Below are 20,264 nucleotides of genomic sequence, written 5' to 3'. Positions count from 1 at the left end.
CACTTATAAGATATTAAGAAGAAGTGGCAAGAATACACAGAAGAACTGTACAAAAAAGATCTTCACGGCCCAGATAATCACGATGGTGTGATCACTCACCTAGAGCCACACATCCTGGAATGTGAAGTCAAGTGGGCCTTAGGAAGCATCACTGTGAACAAAGCTAATGAGGTGATGGAATTCCAGTTGAGCTATTTTAAATCCTGAAAGATGATGCTGTGAAAGTGTTGTGCTCAATATGCCAGCAAATTTGGAAAACTCAGCAGTGGGCACGGGATTAGAAAAGGTCAGTTTTCATTTCAATCTCACAGAAAGGCAATGCCAAAGAATGCTCAAACTACCGCACAATTGTACTCATCTCACATGCTAGTAAAGTAATGCTCAAAATTCTCCAAGCCAGACTTTAGCAATATGTGAACTGTGAACTTCCAGATGTTCAAGCTGGTTTCAGAAAAGGCAGGGGAACCAGAGATCAAATTGTCAACATCAGCTGGATCATCGAAAAAGGAAGAGAGTTCCAGAAAAACATCTATTTCTGCCCTATTGACTATGTGGATCATAATAAACTGTGGAAAATTCTGAAAGAGATGGGTTTACCAGACCACCTGACCTGCCTCCTGAGAAACCTGTATGCAGGTCAGGAAGCAACAGTTAGAACAGGACATGGAACAACAGACTGGTTCCAAATAGGAAAAGGAGCACGTCAAGGCTGTATTGTCACTCTGCTTATTTAACTTTTATGCAGAGTACGTCATGAGAAACACTGGGCTGGAGGAAGCACAAGCTGGAATCAAGATTGCCAGGAGAAATATCAATAACCTGAGATATGCAGATGACACCACCCTTATGGCAGAAAGTGAAGAAGAACTGAAGAGCCTCTTGAAGAAAGTGATAGAGGAGAGTGAAAAAGTTGGCTTAAAGCTCAACATTCAGATAGCTAAGATCATGGCATCTGGTCCCATCACTTCATGGGAAATAGATGGAGAAACAGTGGAAACAGTGTCAGACTTTATTTTCAGGGGCTCCAAAATCACCGCAGATGGTGATTGCAGCCATGAAATTAAAAGACACTTACTCCTTGGAAGGAAAGTTATGAGCAACCAAGATAGTATATTAAAAAGCAGAGACATTACTTTGCTAACAAAGTTCCGTCTGGTCAAGGCTATGGTTTTTCCAGTGGCCATGTATGGATGTGAGAGTTGGACTATAAAGAAAGCTGAGCACCAAAGAATTGATGCTTTTGAACTGTGGTGTTGAAGAAGACTCTTGAGAGTCCCTTGGACTGCAAGGAGATCCAACCAGTCCATCGTAAAGAAGATCAGACCTGGGTGTTCATTGGAAGGACTGATGCTGAAGATGAAACTACAATACTTTGTCCACCTGATGCGAAGAGCTGACTCATTTGAAAAGACCCTGATGCTGGGAAGGATTGAGGGCAGGAGGAGAAGGGGATGACAGAGGATGAGATAGTTGGATGGCATCATCGACTCAATGGACATGGGTTTGGGTAAACTCCAGGAGTTGGTGATGGGCAGGGAGTCCTGGCGTGCTGCGGTTCACAGGGTCACAAAGAGTCGGACACGACTGAGCGACTGAACTGAACTGATGCACAGGTCACTGTGTTGGTCCTGAAACATGAAAATGAATCAGATCTGATATCTGATTTCAAGATATTTACATATCAGTGAGTTGGATATATCATATATATTATATAGATATAAGGCACATGATAATTTTCATAGATTTACAAGAAACAGTCAAAAAGACAGTCCTCTCTTGTATGAGATGAAATGTAATAAGGAGAGGAGAAATCAAGAAAGATGAAAATGTGGATCTCCTCCTTTCCCTCCAACAACTGCCCTGTATTACATGGATTGATTCCTGTCCTTGAAATGTTGGCTCAGATAATTTGATGGAAATGAGGGAAGGAGAGAGGGAGGGCGAGAAAGAGTTCAGACAGGAAGGGAACAGCGAAGCGAAAGAGTAAGGTAAGACGTTGGGAGTGAATCCTGGATGAGCAGACGTAGCAGAATGATGGTGGAACACAGCAGGCCAGTGAGGTTTGGGGGATGAAAGGTAAGTGAGCTGGGCTACAGAGCAGGTCCCTGTGGGGTATGAGGGAGCATACACCAGGCCAGACAAAGCGGTCTGAGCTTCATGTCTGGTGGGGTCCACAGCTGGAGATGTCTGTGTCCTCATCCCAAGTAAGACTGTCACTGCAGCTTAGGAATCAAGGCCACGATGAGGGTCAGGACTGTGACGTGGACCAAGTCGGCTGGTCTGTGCTGTCACCTCAGCCTCAGTGCCCAGCTCACCCAGCCTGGGTCTCATTTCCCCACGCTGCCCTCCCACTGCGTCCTACTTCCCGCAGGCACGGAATATCCCTTTCTCCAGAAGTATGATTTGGGAAGCAGTATGGTGGGATTGAAGAAGCCTGGGTTTTGGGTGCAGGCAGATTTGGTTTCCAAATCCTGACTACCTTTCGGGTAACTGAACCAGTCACTCAAACTTTCTGAGCCTCAACTACCTGCAAAATCAGGATAGTAATATTGACATCTTAAAAGTCATGAGTTATTACTCTGTACCCACTGAACGGGCGAAAATTAGGAAAAAACAAAAATAATGATTGCTGATAGAAATATTAATTGTTATAGTCTTCAGAGAAAGTCCTTTGGCCATATCTATTAAAAACATATACTCCTCAAGGGAGAACGCATGCTTTGGATTTTTTCCCGTGCAAATAAAAGCACTTCTTGTAAAGATATATGGGCAAAGACATCTATTGCAGCTTTGTTTGTATGGCAATAAAGTGAGAAGAAAGTGCTTGCTCATCATAGGATAATGGTTGAATAAACTATAGTGCATCCAAGCTATGGAGTACACTTGAGCTTTAAAATGGATGAATTAGATTTACACAAATGACTACAAGGGGCTTCCACAAAGTTTTGCTGTCTGTAACAAGCGCATAGACTATGGCATATTTTTTAGAAAATAAGCACATATATTTTTAAATGGCTAAAAATTCTGTGCCTCCTACTGTGTATCAGACATTCCTTGACATGTTTAAAGGGGTTGACTTGTTTTAAAGTTCAATATCCTATGATGGAGGTGTCACCATTCCCATTTTACATATGAGGAAACTGGGGTGCATAGAGATTAAATAATTTGTCCTAAGTCACATAACTCAGAGGAGAGCTGGAATCTGGACTCTGGGAGTTGAACTCAGAGACTAGATTCTTAATTGGTGTGCTTTACTCTCTGAATATCTGGAAGGTGGGAAGGAAGCGAACAAGTTAAAAGGAAAATGATATTAGAATCACATGTCATATAACTGATTGATACAAAATTTTACGTGGTTGCAAATATTCAGAAAGTGATGTGTGAAGAATGGCCCTCAGAGAGCAAATGGTAGTTGTCTCCAGGAGATGTGACTATATTTGTGTTTTTATTCTTTTTTTCTTAATCTTAACTCTTTATTTTAAAATTTATTTTCAATTGGAGGATAATTGCTTTACAATGTTGTATCGGTCATGTGTTTTTACTCTATTCCTTAAACACTCCTATTAATTATTTGAATTTTCTACAATGAACATATATTATTTAAAAAATCAAAAAAAGGAACAAACTCTATTCATTGAAGAAAAAAATAAAGATTTGTATGCATATTTTCATTAATTTGAATTTCCTTACAGGAATGATCATGCGCATTTACCAAGTTAAAAGAATGTTCCTGGCTAGTATAGAATTTAAAACTGAAACCAAAGAAATGACTCAAAATGGAGCCTGGGTAAGTAAATCGTAGACTTTTGCTCATTGGAATTATTAATACAATTAAATGATATTAGACTATCAAAAGACATGGAAAAAATTTCACAATTTTGCTATATTTAAAAGACAACTTCAAAAGGATATGCATTGAAGAGTACTCCCCTTCCAAAAAAAAACTTCATATATATATATATATGTGATAGCCTAGAAAAAGACTGGAAGTTTATATACTAGCACACTAATATGTTTATTTCTCGGGATTGATATTATGAGTGGTTTTTTCATTTCTTTTTTTGCTTATTTTTTCATTGAATAAACACACATTACTTTTAAAATAAGATAAAGGTAAGCGATAAAAAATATCTTAATCTTTTCCCTGGTAAATCAACCCCAAATCAAGATTTTATTCTGAGAACTGATCATAGATGCACATCCAGATTTATCTAAAATATAAATACCGCATTTCGGTATTATTTATAACACAGAGAGAGATTGTAAATAACTAAATAATCTAACATTAGGACACTGGCTGTGTAAATTATGGGACAACCAAATGATGGAGTATTTTCCTCCAATAAAAAGTATGCCTTTGAGAAATTTTTAAAGACATGGGAAAACGTTCAGGGTATGTTGCTAATTGAAAAGCAAAATTTTCTTTTTTACAATTTAATCGCTGAAATGAAAATGATTATATGCTTTTGTTACCTTTTGCACTTTTCTGCCGGAGAAGGCAATGGTAACCCACTCCAGTGTTCTTGTCTGGAAAATCCGGTGGACGGAGGAGCCTGGTAGGCTGCAGCCCATGGGGTCGTGAGAGTCAGACACGACTGAACAACTTCACTTTCACTTTTCACTTTCCTGCATTGGAGAAGGAAATGGCAACCCACTCCAGTGTTCTTGCCTGGAGAATCCCAGGGATGGGAGCCTGGTGGGCTGCCGTCTATGGGGTCGCACAGAGTCGGACACGACTGAAGCGACTTAGCAGCAGCAGCAGTAGATACTTTTCTGCATTTAAAAAAACTTTTCAATAAATATGCAGTATGCTTTCCAGTAGAAAAATAAGCGCTAAAATATACAGAATAAGCTACTATCATTTTTGAGGATTATGTAAGATCGTGTGAGTATCTGCCATGGGAGTTAACATTGTTGAGGTCGTTCCTCTCTCTCCAAGCCCCATGCACACCTTTCTTTCTCTCCTTCCTCTCAGGTTACCTTTTTGTGAAACGAAAAATAGATTGTACAGAAACGAAAGCACTGAGTCCAGGAGATACTCCATATGTCTTAGCTCTCTCCTCTTCTCTGAACTACCAGAGGGCAACGGCCCTCATTCCACGCTTCAGACTCTTCCCAGCCCAGAGTGAGCGCCCAGAGGGGCCGCGGTGTCCGGCGCTCCATCAGCGCGTGGCTGGGAGAGGGGCGCAGCCCTGTCCCACCGCGGCGGGGCGTGGGCAGGATGCCAAGCGGGGCGAGGAGGGATTCCAAGAGCAGGGGAAGAACTAAGGGAAATCAGACGAGAGAAGTCTGAGGGGAGCTTCACGGGTGGCCCAGTGTTTTGTTTCTCCCCAACAGTGTAGACAGGAATAGAAACAGATTCTGGAGGCTTACAGCTACTCGTGGTTGGGAGCATTTATGCTCATCTATTGGACTTCCCTTGTGGCTCAGTTGGTAAAGAATCCACCTGCAATGCGGGAGACCTGGGTTCGATTCCTGGGCTGGGAAGATACCCTGGAGAAGGGAAAGGCTCGCTACTCCAGCATTTTGGCTGGAGAATTCCATGGACTGTCTAGTCCATGGGATCGCAAAGAGTTGGACACGACTGAGCGACTTTCACTTCACTTCACTTGCTCATCCCTGAATCCGATTCCTCACACATAACCCCATCCTTTCTCTGCTGTCTTCTTTGGCAAGCCTGACTCTTTCTCAAGCTCTCCCCCATCCTCTGGAAATTCTGACCTCTAGGAGGCCTGAAACTAGATTCAGGGTTAAGGTGTCCTTCGCCAAGTGACATCCCACTTCATAAACAGCAGACAGCAATGATGTGACTTACTCAGAGCGCCAAAGGAATACAAGCTCGAGTGACTTACTCAGAGCGCCAAAGGAATACAAGCTCGAGTGTGTGTGCACCTGAGTGTTAGTTGATTTTGTTCATATGATGAGCATATGGTCTAGTCTAGCTGACCTTCAAATTCATATTGGGTAGATTAAGAAATAAGATGGGCTTCCCAGGTGGTTCAGTGGTAAAAGAATCCACTTGCCAATGCAGGAGATGCTGGTTTGATCCCTGGGTTGGGAAGACCCCCTGGAGAAGGAAACGACAACATACTTCAGTATTCTTGGCTGGAGAATCCCATGGACAGAGGAGCCTGGTGGATTACAGTCCATGGGGTCACAAAGAGTGGGACATGACTTAGTGACTAAAGAACAACAAAAAGAAATAAGATAGGAGAATCAAGATGTGTTTAAATAGCATTGTTCCCCCTAATAAGGTACCTTAACCTTGGCTGCAAGTGAGGATGATCTATTAAGAGTTAACAGGACAGAGAATTATCCAAGAGTTAAGCAGACTGACTATATCTTAAATAATGATGATGAGGATGTAGCAGTTTCAACCAGAGTACTTGATATTCCTAATGCTCATTTTAATCCTGGGTTTACACTCCCCTTCATCTGATTGCCTCTATATTTGCTAACTTAAATAGCCTTAACATTTGTACTCTTGGGTTTGTATTTAAGGATTTAAATCGTAAACTACCGTTAAATCAATCATTGGAATATTTTTACCAGTAGAGAAAGAAATCTGCCAACAGACAAGTGTGTGCCCTGTTTTAAAAATGACCTCAGAGTTCCTATCAACTGACAGATATTTTCTCAGGTTTCTTTAACTTGGAGTTCATTTCTATTCCGTCCTGGCTGCCGCATCCACCCCGTTTGGATGAATTATTCATCAGTACTCCTCCTCTTCACATCTCATCCTCCCAGCTCAACCACTGCCCACCCAAGGGCTGGGATGAGTCACTGGAACAGGTGTCCTCCGTCTGGAGCTCAGAATCTAGCTCTTGATCCATGAGTTGTACCTCCTTCTGTTAGCGGTTTGGACGATTAGCAGTTACACAGCGTAAATGGGCAGTAAGTATCCATTCTCAGCACCTGGTGGGAAATGTGTCTAGAACACTTGAACAAAATCACAGACCTAGAAGACACCCCCAAAGATGTTTCCTCTTGAAATTATTCTGCTTCCACATACCTGTTTTAATTTTTAAAAAAAATCTTATCTTCCAAACCAAGTGACATTACCTGCTCATTTTTTTGGTTTATTTTTAGTCCTTGCACTCTAAGAAGACAGTGAGGTTCCTGTGGGAGCCAAAATTATAACAAATGTAAAGCCAGCCAACCAATAAGCAAAGCTAAAATAACTGATAAGGCTCAAAATCTCTGAGAATTATACTGGAAAGGATACTAAAAAAAAAAAGGCCAGTCCATAATATTGGTGATTCCAAGACCTAAGAAGAAGATGCTGGGTCAGAAGCAAAGCCTAGAGAAGTCAAGAGCAGGGGCTCCTTGAGAACGTTTGGTCAGCAAAAATGCTCTGCACTTAAACTGGAGAGTGTAATAAGCATTTTTTTTAAAGCAGTCTTATAGCTGCAGAGATCATAAATAGCCCAGACATCACCAAGGAGATATATTTCTGCATGTAACATGATGGTGAATATTTGAAATGAATTCTCAATACATATGAATGCCTTTTAACCTCATCGTGACCTCAATCTTGGAGGATCTCAATGGCAAATTCATTTCTTTTTTTCATTCTAAGCCATGTCTCTATCAATCAAACTAAAGTATGCTGTATTTCCAACACTTGCAGTTCTATAAGCAATAGATGCTTAGTCTAAGCATTGGAATGATCATCAGTTAAAATAGTGGTCTTCTATAAATACATGCTATTTCAGAAAAAAGGCAAAAATCATAACCTGTATATTCTGTTTTTAACGGAAACTGGATCACGTGTAAATGTGCACTTCAAAATTCTTTTCCTTAGATTCAGGGATTAATGGACATTAACAATTTCAGTAAAAGAATCCCCCTTACTTTACATTTGGTCTTATTAGGAAATGGCATTTGCGATACATGACAGAACTGATTGGCGTTACCACCATTAAAAGTTTCATGTAAAAAAAGAAACACCTAAAAGTGTTCTGAGAAACTGATCCTGGTATGAGCAATTAATGGTGTGAGATCCTAAAAGCATGAAGAAACATCTCAGTGTGTTTCTGCAAAGGTGTGATATCTCCAAACCAAACAACACCACAGGAAAAATCTCAGTTTGAAGCACTTAAATTAGATTACTTCTCTTGTTTCTGAAAACTTTGCTATTCCACTTCAAGACATTTAAAAATTGTTATCACAGGCTGAATGACTGGGACGGCTTCACAGGTGGCTCTGTGGTAAAGAATCTGCTTGCCAGTGCGGGAGATGTAGGAGACACAAGGAGATACAGAGGATGGGGGTTCGATTCCTGGTTGGGGAACTAAGATCACACATGCCCAGGAGCCACTCAGCCTGTGCACCGCAAGAGAAGCCCCCTCACACACACCACAAACAGAACAAGCCCACACGGTGCAAAGAAAACCCAGAAAACAAACGTAAAACAGCAACCAAGAAACACATATTTGAGGAGTATGAAGGGAGCTGCCAAGGGATTCATTAAAAACAAACAAACAATGAACTAGAAAAAGCCCACCAAAACAACAGTACAGTGGGGGCCGTCTTGGTCCACAGGATCCCCCTGCAGGAAGGAAGACCTTACTCTTCTAGTCGTCGGCTGCCCTCGTCCCTTCTCAAGCCTCTAGGATCATCTGAGCAGAAGAGAGAGGCTTCATCCAAGACCACAACCCCTTCCCCTGGCAGCCAGTGACAGGCTGGGAGGTTTTAAGAGCCAGACTCTCACATCCCAACTGGACATCTCAGAACTGTCACGCCCTCTTCAGCCTGGCTGCAGCTTCGGTAGAGAACGCCTCGCAGTTCAATTTCTTTACCCAGTTTTGCATTCTTTCCTTTCACAAGTGTTGATTCCAAGAGCCCTCCCTAATAAAGGTTAGCTTCCTAATCTTCTGGGGAATCCACCCTACATAGGTACCAGGGGAACAGTTTGAGCAATGGGCATGTATTGCTGTATTCTGGGAGATAATTCTCCATTCTATAGAGGAGAAAACTGAACCACAGAGAAGTTAACTACTTGTGATGATATATGAATTCCTTGCTAAGTACTAGAATTCCTTGTGAAAGGCTACATACGTTGCTAGTGCCAGAGACAGAATCTAGGCCTCAAGCATCTGCCCCGGAGCTCACACTCTTAGCAACTATCCTTCCTACACAGGATGCCTCACTTATAAAAACCATTTACAGGCAACATGAGATGAAATGACTGATGTAAATAGTTGAGTGTTATTTTTAAGACAACTTTGATTTTCTAAACATTGATTCCAGGACTAGCTAATATCAACCTTACATGCAGATATATTTTCTTATCACTCCAAACTGAAGAAATGCATTCAGCACATTAATCTAAAAGTTCCAAGTAGGTCATATGGTTTAGCAGACGCCCATTTGTACAAGTATAACAATCTCATCTACCATTCAGAGAGTTTTTAGTAGTTATCAATTACAGATTTAAAATATTACTTTTGTGTGTGGGGGGACAATTAATTACAGGGGGGAGAAATGACAATTTCATTTTCCTTTAGGTAACACATATTTTTAAAACTGTGTTATCTGCACATGAATGTCCCTGCAATGACTCCCTCAAACTTTCTCTTAGAACCTACATAAATTTTTATTTTCCTTTTTTCTTCTTTTAAAGATACTTGGGTCAGCAACATTTTCTCACAGTAACCGTCCACAGAATGAGGAGTGATGCTCTTGTCAAAGATTTATTTTCAAGGATGCCTTTCAAACATTTTTTATTCTGCCTAGATAATGGAGTTCTCTGGTAGGTGATTCTCAAATGAACCATTCCTGACAAGTAGCTGTAAACAGCCTCCTTCTGGTGTTTCAAATAAACATCTTCTTTAAACGTAATTTCTCCAATCATCCTGTTGCTTCATGAACAGCTACTGTTAGAGGAACAAACGGATATACAAATTCTGGAAAGGGTAGATATGGAATAAAATAGAGCGGGTTGGCTATTTGTGTTGGAAATAGAGATGCTTAAAGAGGATTGGATGGATTTGTTCACTATTTCATTTTCCCCAAACAAACAAAATCCAGATGGTTTCCTGAGAGTTTGCACAGATTTTTAGATGAGTAAGTGGTCGCATACCTTCATCTTTACAGACTTCAACTGCTTCCTCTGAAGAAGGGCTGGGCGCCGAAGCAGTGCTGGTACCATCTGTGAGACAGAAAGAGACGCTGTCTCAGAGTCCGTCCTGCGGGGTGGGCGCTGCCCTGCCCACCTCACCTCCCACCCCACCGAAGGAAGAGGGGGCCCGTTTCACGCTCTCAGACACTGAATGGTCTTCGGAGGGGCTTGGGTTTGTGACCCTCCTCTATGACAATTGGAACAAGAACCCTTGGGTAAGACTGAGCCCAGTCAACTACAAACTATGCTTCGGTGAGGAAGACTGGGACTGTTAGGCTTTGGCCTTTTGTTTCTTCCCTTGCCTCTAGAAGAATGGGAGGCTAGCTTTCTTAGTAAAAGGCTGCAAGTTTCTACAAAGTGCTTTTCTGTGTGTGTGTAAAGTCTGGGTTTCCTTAGCTCGGTGCCTCGTCCCATTACGCCACGAGGTCAGGCTGCAGGGGGCGCGTCGGGCCGGTGTCCGAGCGGAGGCCCGGGAGGAGGGGGGCATTGGTCAAAGCACCAAAAGCCACTCGGTGATTGCATGTCAGTCAGGCACAGGGTGGGGACCAAGGAACCTGGAGGTCCCTGGCCTGCACTGCCACCCCCCTCCACCCCACCGCAGCAGCAATTAACCTCATCAGAGCCAGTCTTTCTATTGAGGACTTCAGCACTGCAGGGACTCAGTCCACTTGGCCTGCAGAATGGTAACTAACTTATTAACACTGAAATAGTACATTTAAGATGGGAAGGATTACCAAAGTCATTTGGAATGGTTAATACTTGACAAATGGAAAAGGAATGTATACATGTTTTCATGCAGCAACGAGGTTAAAGAACTAAAGATAACTCAAAAACGCATGACGGCACACACACACACACATGCTCAGGACATTTATATCAGCCTACAACTGGACAAACGTGTGTTAGTTGCTCAGTTATGTCTGGCTCTTTGCAACCCTGTGGACTGTAGCCCGCCAGGCTCCCCTGTCCATGGGATTCTCCAAGCGAGAATACTGGAGTGGGTTGCCATTTCTTCCTCCAGGGGATCTCTCCATTCCAGGGATTGAACTCACGTCTCATGTCTCCTGCATTGGCAGGCGGGGTCTTTACTACTAGCGCCACATACGAAGTCCTCTGGAGTGGGTGGCCATTCCCTTCTCCAGGGGATCTTCCCGACCTCAGGATCCAACTTAGGTCTTCTGCATTGCAGTTAGATTCTTTAATGTTTGAGTCACCATGGAAGCTCACTGCTGAGCAAAAGAATCCAACAAAAACCCATTTTATAATAAGGTGCTGAATATCTCAAAAAAAGACTGATTTTTCCATACAAAGTAATAAAGTGGCTACCTGGGTAACACCTTTAAAATTTTACAGATATATTTACTAAACTGAATCTCTGAAATAGTATTAATATTATTCTGTGAGCAATTAATAAGTATCTATATTTTCAACAAAATAAAGGCTAAGCAGATTTTCTTTTCAGCATATCCTTTGTCTGTAATGTACATGACCATCACTTTCAGGTCACATTTCTATCAGAGCAGAGAATAAAATTTTTTAGTAGGGAGATAATGGGAGATGAATCACTTTCTTTTGTTAGGTGACAAACTCCTATGGACAACAAAAGAACAAACTAAAAACAATCAATTCTCCCTTGATGTCACATCATCCCAGTTCTCTGCTTCCCTTCAAGGCAAAACTCCCCGAGAGAGCAGTCCATGTTGTTGCTCCAGACTTCCTCATCTCACAGCCTCTCTGTAACGTACTCCAATTGGCTTCCATCCTCCTGGCAGTATTCTCTTCTCAAAGGTGTCAGTGACCTCACTTTGGCAAATCCAAGGGTCATTTTTCCTTTCTTATCTTCCTTGACTTCTCAAGAGCATCTCAGAGTCTACTCTGTTCTTTCTGAAATACTTTCTTGCTGCAGCTGTTCCCTTTTCCCTTGTTGCCACAATCTAGATGCCATGGTATCCCAGGCCCAATTCTTCTCCTTATTTACATGTTCTCTCCAGTGAATCTCACCAAGTCACCGGCTTTAAGTAGCATTTCTACACCAGTGACACCCAAGCCTGTATTTCTGGTCCACATCTCTCCCTAGAAATCCAGACTCATATATCTAAGTGGCTTCTTGACATCCCATATGGCTGAGGGTCCTCTTGGATTTACCATGGGCCAATCTGAACTATCAACTCCATTAACAAAAACTGCCACCTGTGGCCAGTTTTCATACACTAGTTAGTGGCACCATCATCCACATAGTTACTGATGCTCAAAGCCTAGGATGTAGCCTGGGTTTCCATGCCTGTATCTAAACCATCAGCATATCCTGTCACCTCTGCCTCTGGCATGAAACACAGCAGTCCTCCTGGTCTCCATTTCCAGAAACTGCCATCACTACCTTCCTGCTACAGTCTTTCAACTGGCCTCACTTTGGCTCTTCTGACTCATTTTCACTCACAGGCAAGGGTGAGCTAGTTAAAACTGATTATGTTCCCTCACTACTAAACGCCTTCCATTGGCTTCTCCTTGTAGTTCTAATAGAATCAGTTCTTACTGATCACATCAGACATAACCTGGTCCTATGGTGTTTTCCTGAATCCCACCCCCGTTCTCCCTCATCCACCAGGCTCCAGTCACTCTGAACTTCCTTCTCCGATGTGTTAAAACTCACCTGAATATCTGCATTCTCTGGTCCCTCCATCTGGAACGTTCTCCTGCCATTTTATCCCTGGAATTTCACGTTAATTACTGTCCTCAGGGAGTCCTCCCTGAGTCCCGCCAATGGAAAGCTGCCTTCTCAGGATCCCTTCTACACTACCTCCTTTCTCCACGAGGCGCTTCTCACTACCATGCTTTTCTTATTATTTCCTTTTGGATCACTGCCACTGGAGTAAAAATTTCAAGGAAGAAGAGATACTGTCTTTATAGTTCGCTGCCCTATTTCAGGGCCCAGAGCAGTGCTTGGGCCACAGTGAACGCCGGATAGGTATTTGTTGAGTGACTGTTTGAGGAATAAGATCTACCACTTTGATTTGATCATGACAGCAGTCAGAACTGCTGGATGATGCTGGCTGGAGATTGTGCTTTTTGCATGATATGGAAGAGGCATGCAGAGCTATGCATTTAGAATTGAAGCTGGAATTTCTAATGAATGAAAGGAAGATTTTTTTTGAAGAATAACAGCAGGTCAAAAGGATTTTAATGACTACCATTGCACCTCTGACTTCTCTGCACCAGGACTAGGGAGGTAGAGCAGTTACAACCATGCATGCTGACAGTGGCCAAGGTCCGAGATGAATCCTGCCACTGGGCTCTGAGCCAGCGGACGGCCCTGCTTAGAAGAAGAAGAGGTGTGTTTAGGAATCTTCTCTACACTGAGAGGCAGCCATACTGTGGTCTGTCCATCTGAGAGGGGGAGAAGAAGGCTTATGTTCTACGACTCTTTCCTAACATGCAAGACGGTCCCAAATCCATAAAGAAACTGCCTGTTCTCAACTGATTAAGGGGAAAAGAGATGAATAAATAAAATGCAGGCAGATGTGTGTGCATGTATACATGTGTATGTGTGTGTGTGTGTGTGTGTGTGTGTGTATAAACAGGGTGGGAGAGATTTATGTTGATAAACATTTTGGGACAGAGAGCAATTGGGGTTGCAAAGAATCAGACGTGACTGAGCACACACACACACACACATGAACACACACGCACACATGTGCACACACGCACACACGCGCGCACACACACACACACACACACACACACACAATGAGCGAATAAAACCTGTTGCAGCGAATAAAGCTGCAACATTCAGAGAATGGCCTCAGCCGTCAGCAGCTGGGTGACTAATACTCATCAGCCCCAAACAGTGTAAACAGTGACAGCTTTTCACAGCAGCCTCATCTTCCACGGAACATAACAACGTGGTGACCGGGAGCTGGGGGCAACGGTGGTGCGGATGACAACATTTTTCTATATCAGCAGTTCATTCCATCCCAAGGACTACGTTTAAGCAAGGGGAGCGGGCTGACCCAGCAGCAGGTACACGAGGTCCCGGCTCCTTGCTTCAGCGCCTCCTCTGATGGGCCGTCTTCAATTCCATCTTTCAGTTTAATAGTAAAGGCTTTCAGTTCTCCAGCAAAAGTGCCCAGGTTAATGGAGGAACTTCTCACTGACAAACCTGTCATACTATCTGGTTTGTTTCCAAGAGTCCAGCGTAAGGCTCAGACTGTGGCTGGCACATGAGCAGAGCTCCCCGTTTTAAAGATGCCCCACTTGTTGGGCTCATTAGAACCAGAAGAATGACTCGGAGAAATAGAAGGAGGAGGTTTTTGTTTGGGTGGTTATGTTGACAACTGCATAATGTGTGTGTGAATCGTTCTTTCGAAGGAGAGCATGCCTGAGTATAAAAATGGGGAGGAAGAAAAGAAAACCTAAGGTGATGACCATCTTTTTTGAGTCTTAAGTGTTAAAAATGTTCAATTTACAATCCACAGCAGAAGACCTCTCAGCATGTCATTGGCACCTCCGTTCTTTGGATCTCACAGAGCGCTGGGTGTGGGGTAGTCAAGGCCACATCACAGCATCATCCACAACATACAGAAAAACGAACAGAAGCACAGCTCTTCAAAAGCGAGTGCAGAACAGTACGGGATACTCCATGTGTTCTGGAAGGAATGCCTCTGATACCTGTCCTTTGAATGCTTCTCATTCCATTTTTCCCCTCTAACTAAACCTGCTGATTCTGACCTGCCCTAGTCAGCCCAGCTCTGACGCGGTCCTTCCAGCCTCTGCCGGGCCCGTGCAGAGCATCACTGAGCCAGCTGCTATCACACGGGAGCAAAGAGGAGCTCGTGACTGACACCTCAGAGGGTCCTCTTCCAACTAAAGACCCTGATGCTCCGTGTTAGCAGGGTTGGTGATTGCCTGAGGGAGACCAGGGTGGACACTGAGGTTAACCCAGTGAAACGGCATAAACATTGAAAAGAGCACTAAGTCAAGCTATTGTTCACCTCTGGGGACGAGGCCGAGGAGACGCTTCAAAAGAAATCTGAGCCCACCTGCTTCTTGGCTCTGCTCTTCTATTTCTTCCGCACTTGGCTTTTCCTCTGGACCATTCTCATCTTTTAAGAAAACCACAGAGGGAAAAAAAAATATACATCAAGTCAATTTATGAAATATCTCTTTATGGCCAATATGCAGCAGTGAAATTAATTGTAACCAATGTAGCATGGCTCGCCATAAAGCGAGGCAGAGAGATGAATCAGAGGCGTGAAACAGAAAAATTACCTACATAAATAGGTGCATTTATCCTCAGCCCTTCTCACATGATTTGCTTGGTGGAAAGCTGAACTGTGGTAAACAAAATTCACTCAGCAGTTCTAGTCACATCTCTCCTCTCACACAGCACTTCCCAAAGTGCCAAACAGATTTTAATTTCAATTTGCTTTTATCCCTTGACTCAAGCAATATGCAACATGTAAGGAGCGTTGGCTGATTATGTTCCTACGCACTTTATTTTCCTGTTTGATTTATGTTGCAAAAAACCCACCTATTTTTACTTAATTTTTTTTTCAGTTTTTACTTAAATTTTTTTACTGGAGTATAGCTGTTTTACAGTGTTGTGTTTTTGCTGCACAACAAAGTGAATCAGTCACACATATACGAATATCCCCTGCTCATGGACCTCCCTTCCGCCCCCTCCCCACCCCACCCCATTAATTTCTCAGACATTTACTTACATTTTACACATGACAGTCTAACATTTCTATGCTACAAAATATCCTGTCTTGAACAGATGATGCTGGTCAAGTTTATGCCGGAATACATAACTCCTTGAAAAATAAATAACTGGGCAGATATAATGGTGGCTATATATTAGAAACTAGCTAAAAATTTCCCTTTGGCTTGAAATGTATACAATATATCTCTGTGGATTTATGTGCAGAAAAAAGTAAACTTTTCAAAGGCAAATAAAGGCATCACTTTAGAACTCATTGCTGGGAGGGTTTCCAAATGTGTTTAGAAATCTTTTTAAATGATAAATTTATATAAAGACAAAGGAATAAAATATAAGACACACAGTTAAAGGACAGAAAACAGAGGAGCAGAACTTGTCAGCACACATGGGTTAAAGATGGCCAAAGCGCCCTGTTGCTCAAGAGGTGGAATCTACTTCTTTATTCCTTAAGTTCGGACTGGTTCACTGACTTGTTTAGACCAGTGAAATGTGGACATGATTCTCTGGGCCCCTCAAGCGAAAGCCTATGAGAACTGGCAGCTTTTCCGTTCTGCGTCTGGGAAGCCAGTCACCCTGCTTAAAGACATTCAAGTGAGCCTCCCGAGGGGCGAGGGGGACAGGGAGAGAGTGGCAGAGGGACCAGGCATGTGGATGAAGCCATCTCCCACCTTCCTACCCGGTCCTGCTGCCAGCTGAATGCACCCGATTGATGACCTCAGCCAAGATCACAAAGAGCAGAAAGATCACCCTACCGAGTCCTTTAAAAATTCCTGACCCCCAGCCAGGCTTAGACCACTTAACCGAGATGTACTTGAGTGCTCTGACCCACCATCTGTTACAACTACCAACACTTAATCCAGAGGCAAGAGGATGGGCATCCTCCTCTGGGAGGATCCTCCTCTGGATTCGTGCAGCTGAAATAAGAGCCTAGGCGGCAGTCAGGGAACCTTTCACCAAGCAGTTCTGCAAAAGAACCTACTGAGGAGAGTGGAAAATGTGAAAACATCTGGAATTGACCTGGATGAAAGAAGAGGTTTATAACAGAGTGACAAAAACAAACAAACAAGTAAGAGCAACACTGACATGGGGAAGGGATGCAATCGATGAATAAGTGTATGAGGGTGGGGACGTCCCCAGGGGTCCAGTGGTTAGCAGTCCACTTTGCAATGCAGGGACATGGGTTTGATCCCCAGTCAGGGAACTAAGATCCGACGTGCCACAGAGCAGCTAAGCCCACTTGCCTGAGCTACTGAGCCTGCGCCCCAGATTCCATGTGCCACAACTAGAGTCCAGGGATTGCAACGAAAGATCCCACGTGATGCAATGAAGATCCTGCATGCTGCAACCAAGTCCAAACACAGCGAGATAGAGTATGTATATAATTCCCTTGCTTGCTTCTTGGAAGAACGGCTATGACAGACCTAGACAGTGTATTAAAAAGCAGAGACATTACTTTGCTGACAAAGGTCCATATAGTCAAAGCTATGGTTTTTCCACTAGTCATGTACGGATGCTGAACACTGAAGAATTGATGCTTTTCAAGTGTGGTGTTGGAAAAGACTTGAGAGTCCCTTGTACTGCAAGGAGATCAAACCAGTCAATCCTAAAAAAAATAAACCCTGAATATTCACTGGAAGGACTGATGCTGAAGTTGAAGCTCCAATACTTTGGCCACCTGATGTGAAGAGCTGACTCATTTGAAAAGACCCTGACACTGGGAAAGACTGAAGGCGGGAGGAGAAGGAGAAGACAGAGGATGAACTGATTGGATGGCGTTACTAACTCAATAGATGTGAGTTTGAGCAAATTCTGGGAGACGGTGAAGGACAGGGAAGCCTGGTGTGCTGCAGTCCATGGGGTCGCAAAGAGTTGGACATGACTTAGCGACTGAACCACAACAAATTCCCTCTGCCCAGCACTGTGCCATTTGTCACAGGGTCACAGTATCACCTCGGTAGGGGTGGCTCTGCAGTTCCCCAAACCCAAGGTTCTCCGTGGAGTATTTCCAAGGACATTTCTGACGTCTGTCTGTCCTGGTTCTCCAGGGAGGTGCAGTAGGAAGGCAGCGGTCATCCTTGATGTTCCCGCTCCCGTCCACAAGGTCCAGTTGGTCCAGGAGCACGTGTCAAAGCCATAGGTCAGTGTCCGCCTTCCTCCCACCACATGGACTCAGACTCAAGCAGGAAAAATCTACCAGCTTTCCTGTCTCCCCCGACAGCCAGACCTTTTAACGCAGATTTTACAATAGGCTTGAAGTCTGCAGTGACCGACTGCTTTTAAAATTAATCTGGTCACCGCATCTCTCATTGAGTGGGGGTAAAAAGCTTTCTTGTGAAGAGAGAAAGAGAGAAGGGAAAGAGAAGCAACAGTTAAGTCGCAGGAAGGTTCCAGCAGTCCTAAACACATGAAAAGGAAGTTCAGAGCCCCCACGTCCAACGTTACAACCGTAAGAAACAGTCTGGCTCTTTATCTCACCTACGGCTCCTGAGTTTTCACCCTTAATCCCCGCGTCCGCGGGGGTCCCACTCCCTAATGAAGCTGCCCAAGTGGCGTCTGTTGTTTTCCACTCGGAAAACAGAGTCTTGGCTGTGGGGTGCTGTGGGTTGCAGGATTTCTGCCCTTTGGAAGCAAATTCAAGAAACACTTGGCATGTTTATCACGGAGTAAATGCCTTCTAGAAGAATGCTATCTTTGGCATTTGAGTGCCTTGCCCTCAAATGAAAAGGTTTAGCTATATTGCTTTCACCAGTTTCCAAAGACAGTGCATCCTCAGAGCCAGCAGGGGGAGCCAGTGTAGAAGTCTTGCTTTCCAAGCCCAATTGATAACATTCTCCAGCAATTAGACTAGCATTCATTTCACTTTCAGAAGGACAGTTTGCCTGGCTTCTAACATCCCATCCATTTAAAATGCCTCAAATGGGTGAGTTCTGAGTGAAACAGCGGGCTTCCTCTGGTAGGAAAGAAAAAAATCCCATTACACCGCTACCCATAAGTATTGGATAAGGACAAGCTTTCCTTTTTGTGGCCTTGTCTGTCTAGCTGTCTTCACAGGAAGCACGTAAACAATAAAAAAGTGAAGTAGACTGTGAAATGTAAACTTGAGGTTATTAGAAGGGATTTAAAAGGCTCACAATAAATGTGAAGAAATATAGGGAGGTGACAGGTTATTTTGTGAGCCTAAAAAATGTCACATGGAAGCTAAATTCTCCTAGTTAATATAGCTCTAGGATTCCATATTTATTTCCAATAATAAATTTCCATCTCATTCAAGTTGAGTGTCACATAAGACTACTTCCCCACGCCTACAAGCAATGGTGATCTGTGCAAATTCTAATGGTTAAATTATTTTTGCTTCTCCAGTATGAAACCTCTGTGCTCTATTCTTTCAGCCCATATGCATGGAACACACACTGTATGCAAGGATATTTCAGGGATTTTATAGAAATAAAAATGAGAGACTCCTGCTGTAAAGCTGGAACCGAGCAGAATCCTACAGGGCTCTCCCACTTTCTCAAGTACAAAACCAAGAAGGTCACGATCAGGACAACAGCGTTGCAGACTCAGCATCTGATGCATGTTCTTGAGTTGCTTTACAGTTATCATAACTGCCACCAGAGGGGAAAAAAACTAACTGTGTGATGCCAGACTGCAGCCATGCCAGAAGCCCCTCCCTCCGTCCCGAGAAGCACTGAGTCTATGGTCAGCATGATTCCAAGAACTGACCTCAAGAGAATGAGATGGACATGATTGCCCATAATAGTCTCTATCTTTGTTGGCATCAATATAATTGCAGTCTATCCTGCCCATATAGGAGAGCAGGCAACTAAAACTGTCAGGAAAGAGACGCTGACATCTTCCACTCTAGAACACTATGTTGACATGAAGAAGTTCCAGAAGACAGACCTTCCCCTCTAATCCCACAGAAATGGGATGATGTTCTGACAAGTGCGGACTTGCCAGCACCTCTTTGAAGCAAACTGTCCTCAGCAGAAAGCCCCTTTTCCTGTCACTGTAGCAAAGCTATACTGTAACTAAGTTTTAAGCCAGGCACCCCCCACCTCTACTCATTTCCAGCCCAAGCACGCTTTTCAAACCTTTTAATCACAGAAAACTTTGCCTGACTTGTAGATCAAAGAAGAATAAACAATTAACAGATGACCAGATCGCTTCCTGAGCTTCCGTTTCGGTAATCTCATGAGCAAACTGGGTGACCAAGCTGTGTGAACAAGATAGTGTCTAGGGGAAGATCACAGAAGTCAACAGCCTGAACGCAGTGGGGGACAGGGACGAGTCTGACCCCCTGTCTCAGTAAGTAACTGAGGTTACTCTCCTCCTTTCCTTTAAACCTTTTATGGCTGAGTGGAATCTTTGGAGGTGTGTTTTGGGGGATGCTGAGTCCACCATCTCCCCAGATTGCTGACATTC

The 20,264-nt window shown here is 43.4% G+C and overlaps 1 protein-coding gene across 1 annotated transcript in view; it reads right to left on the bottom strand.

Annotated features, from left to right (window-relative positions):
• The window catches only part of MACROD2 (mono-ADP ribosylhydrolase 2), a 2,149,518-nt gene that overhangs the window by 125,583 nt on the left and 2,003,671 nt on the right, over nucleotides 1–20,264 (bottom strand). Inside the window, exons 11-12 of the mRNA XM_065919545.1 lie at nucleotides 15,160–15,222; nucleotides 10,085–10,153 (exon numbers count right to left, since the gene is read on the bottom strand). Coding sequence (XP_065775617.1) covers nucleotides 10,085–10,153; nucleotides 15,160–15,222 — 132 coding nt within the window. The remainder of the gene's footprint in view (nucleotides 1–10,084; nucleotides 10,154–15,159; nucleotides 15,223–20,264) is intronic.

This window comes from Muntiacus reevesi, chromosome 2, assembly GCF_963930625.1.
Source record: "Muntiacus reevesi chromosome 2, mMunRee1.1, whole genome shotgun sequence".
NCBI classification, from domain to species: domain Eukaryota; kingdom Metazoa; phylum Chordata; class Mammalia; order Artiodactyla; family Cervidae; genus Muntiacus; species Muntiacus reevesi.
Note: the sequence above shows the minus strand (reverse complement) of the source record. Positions and strands in the feature narration are given on the sequence as shown.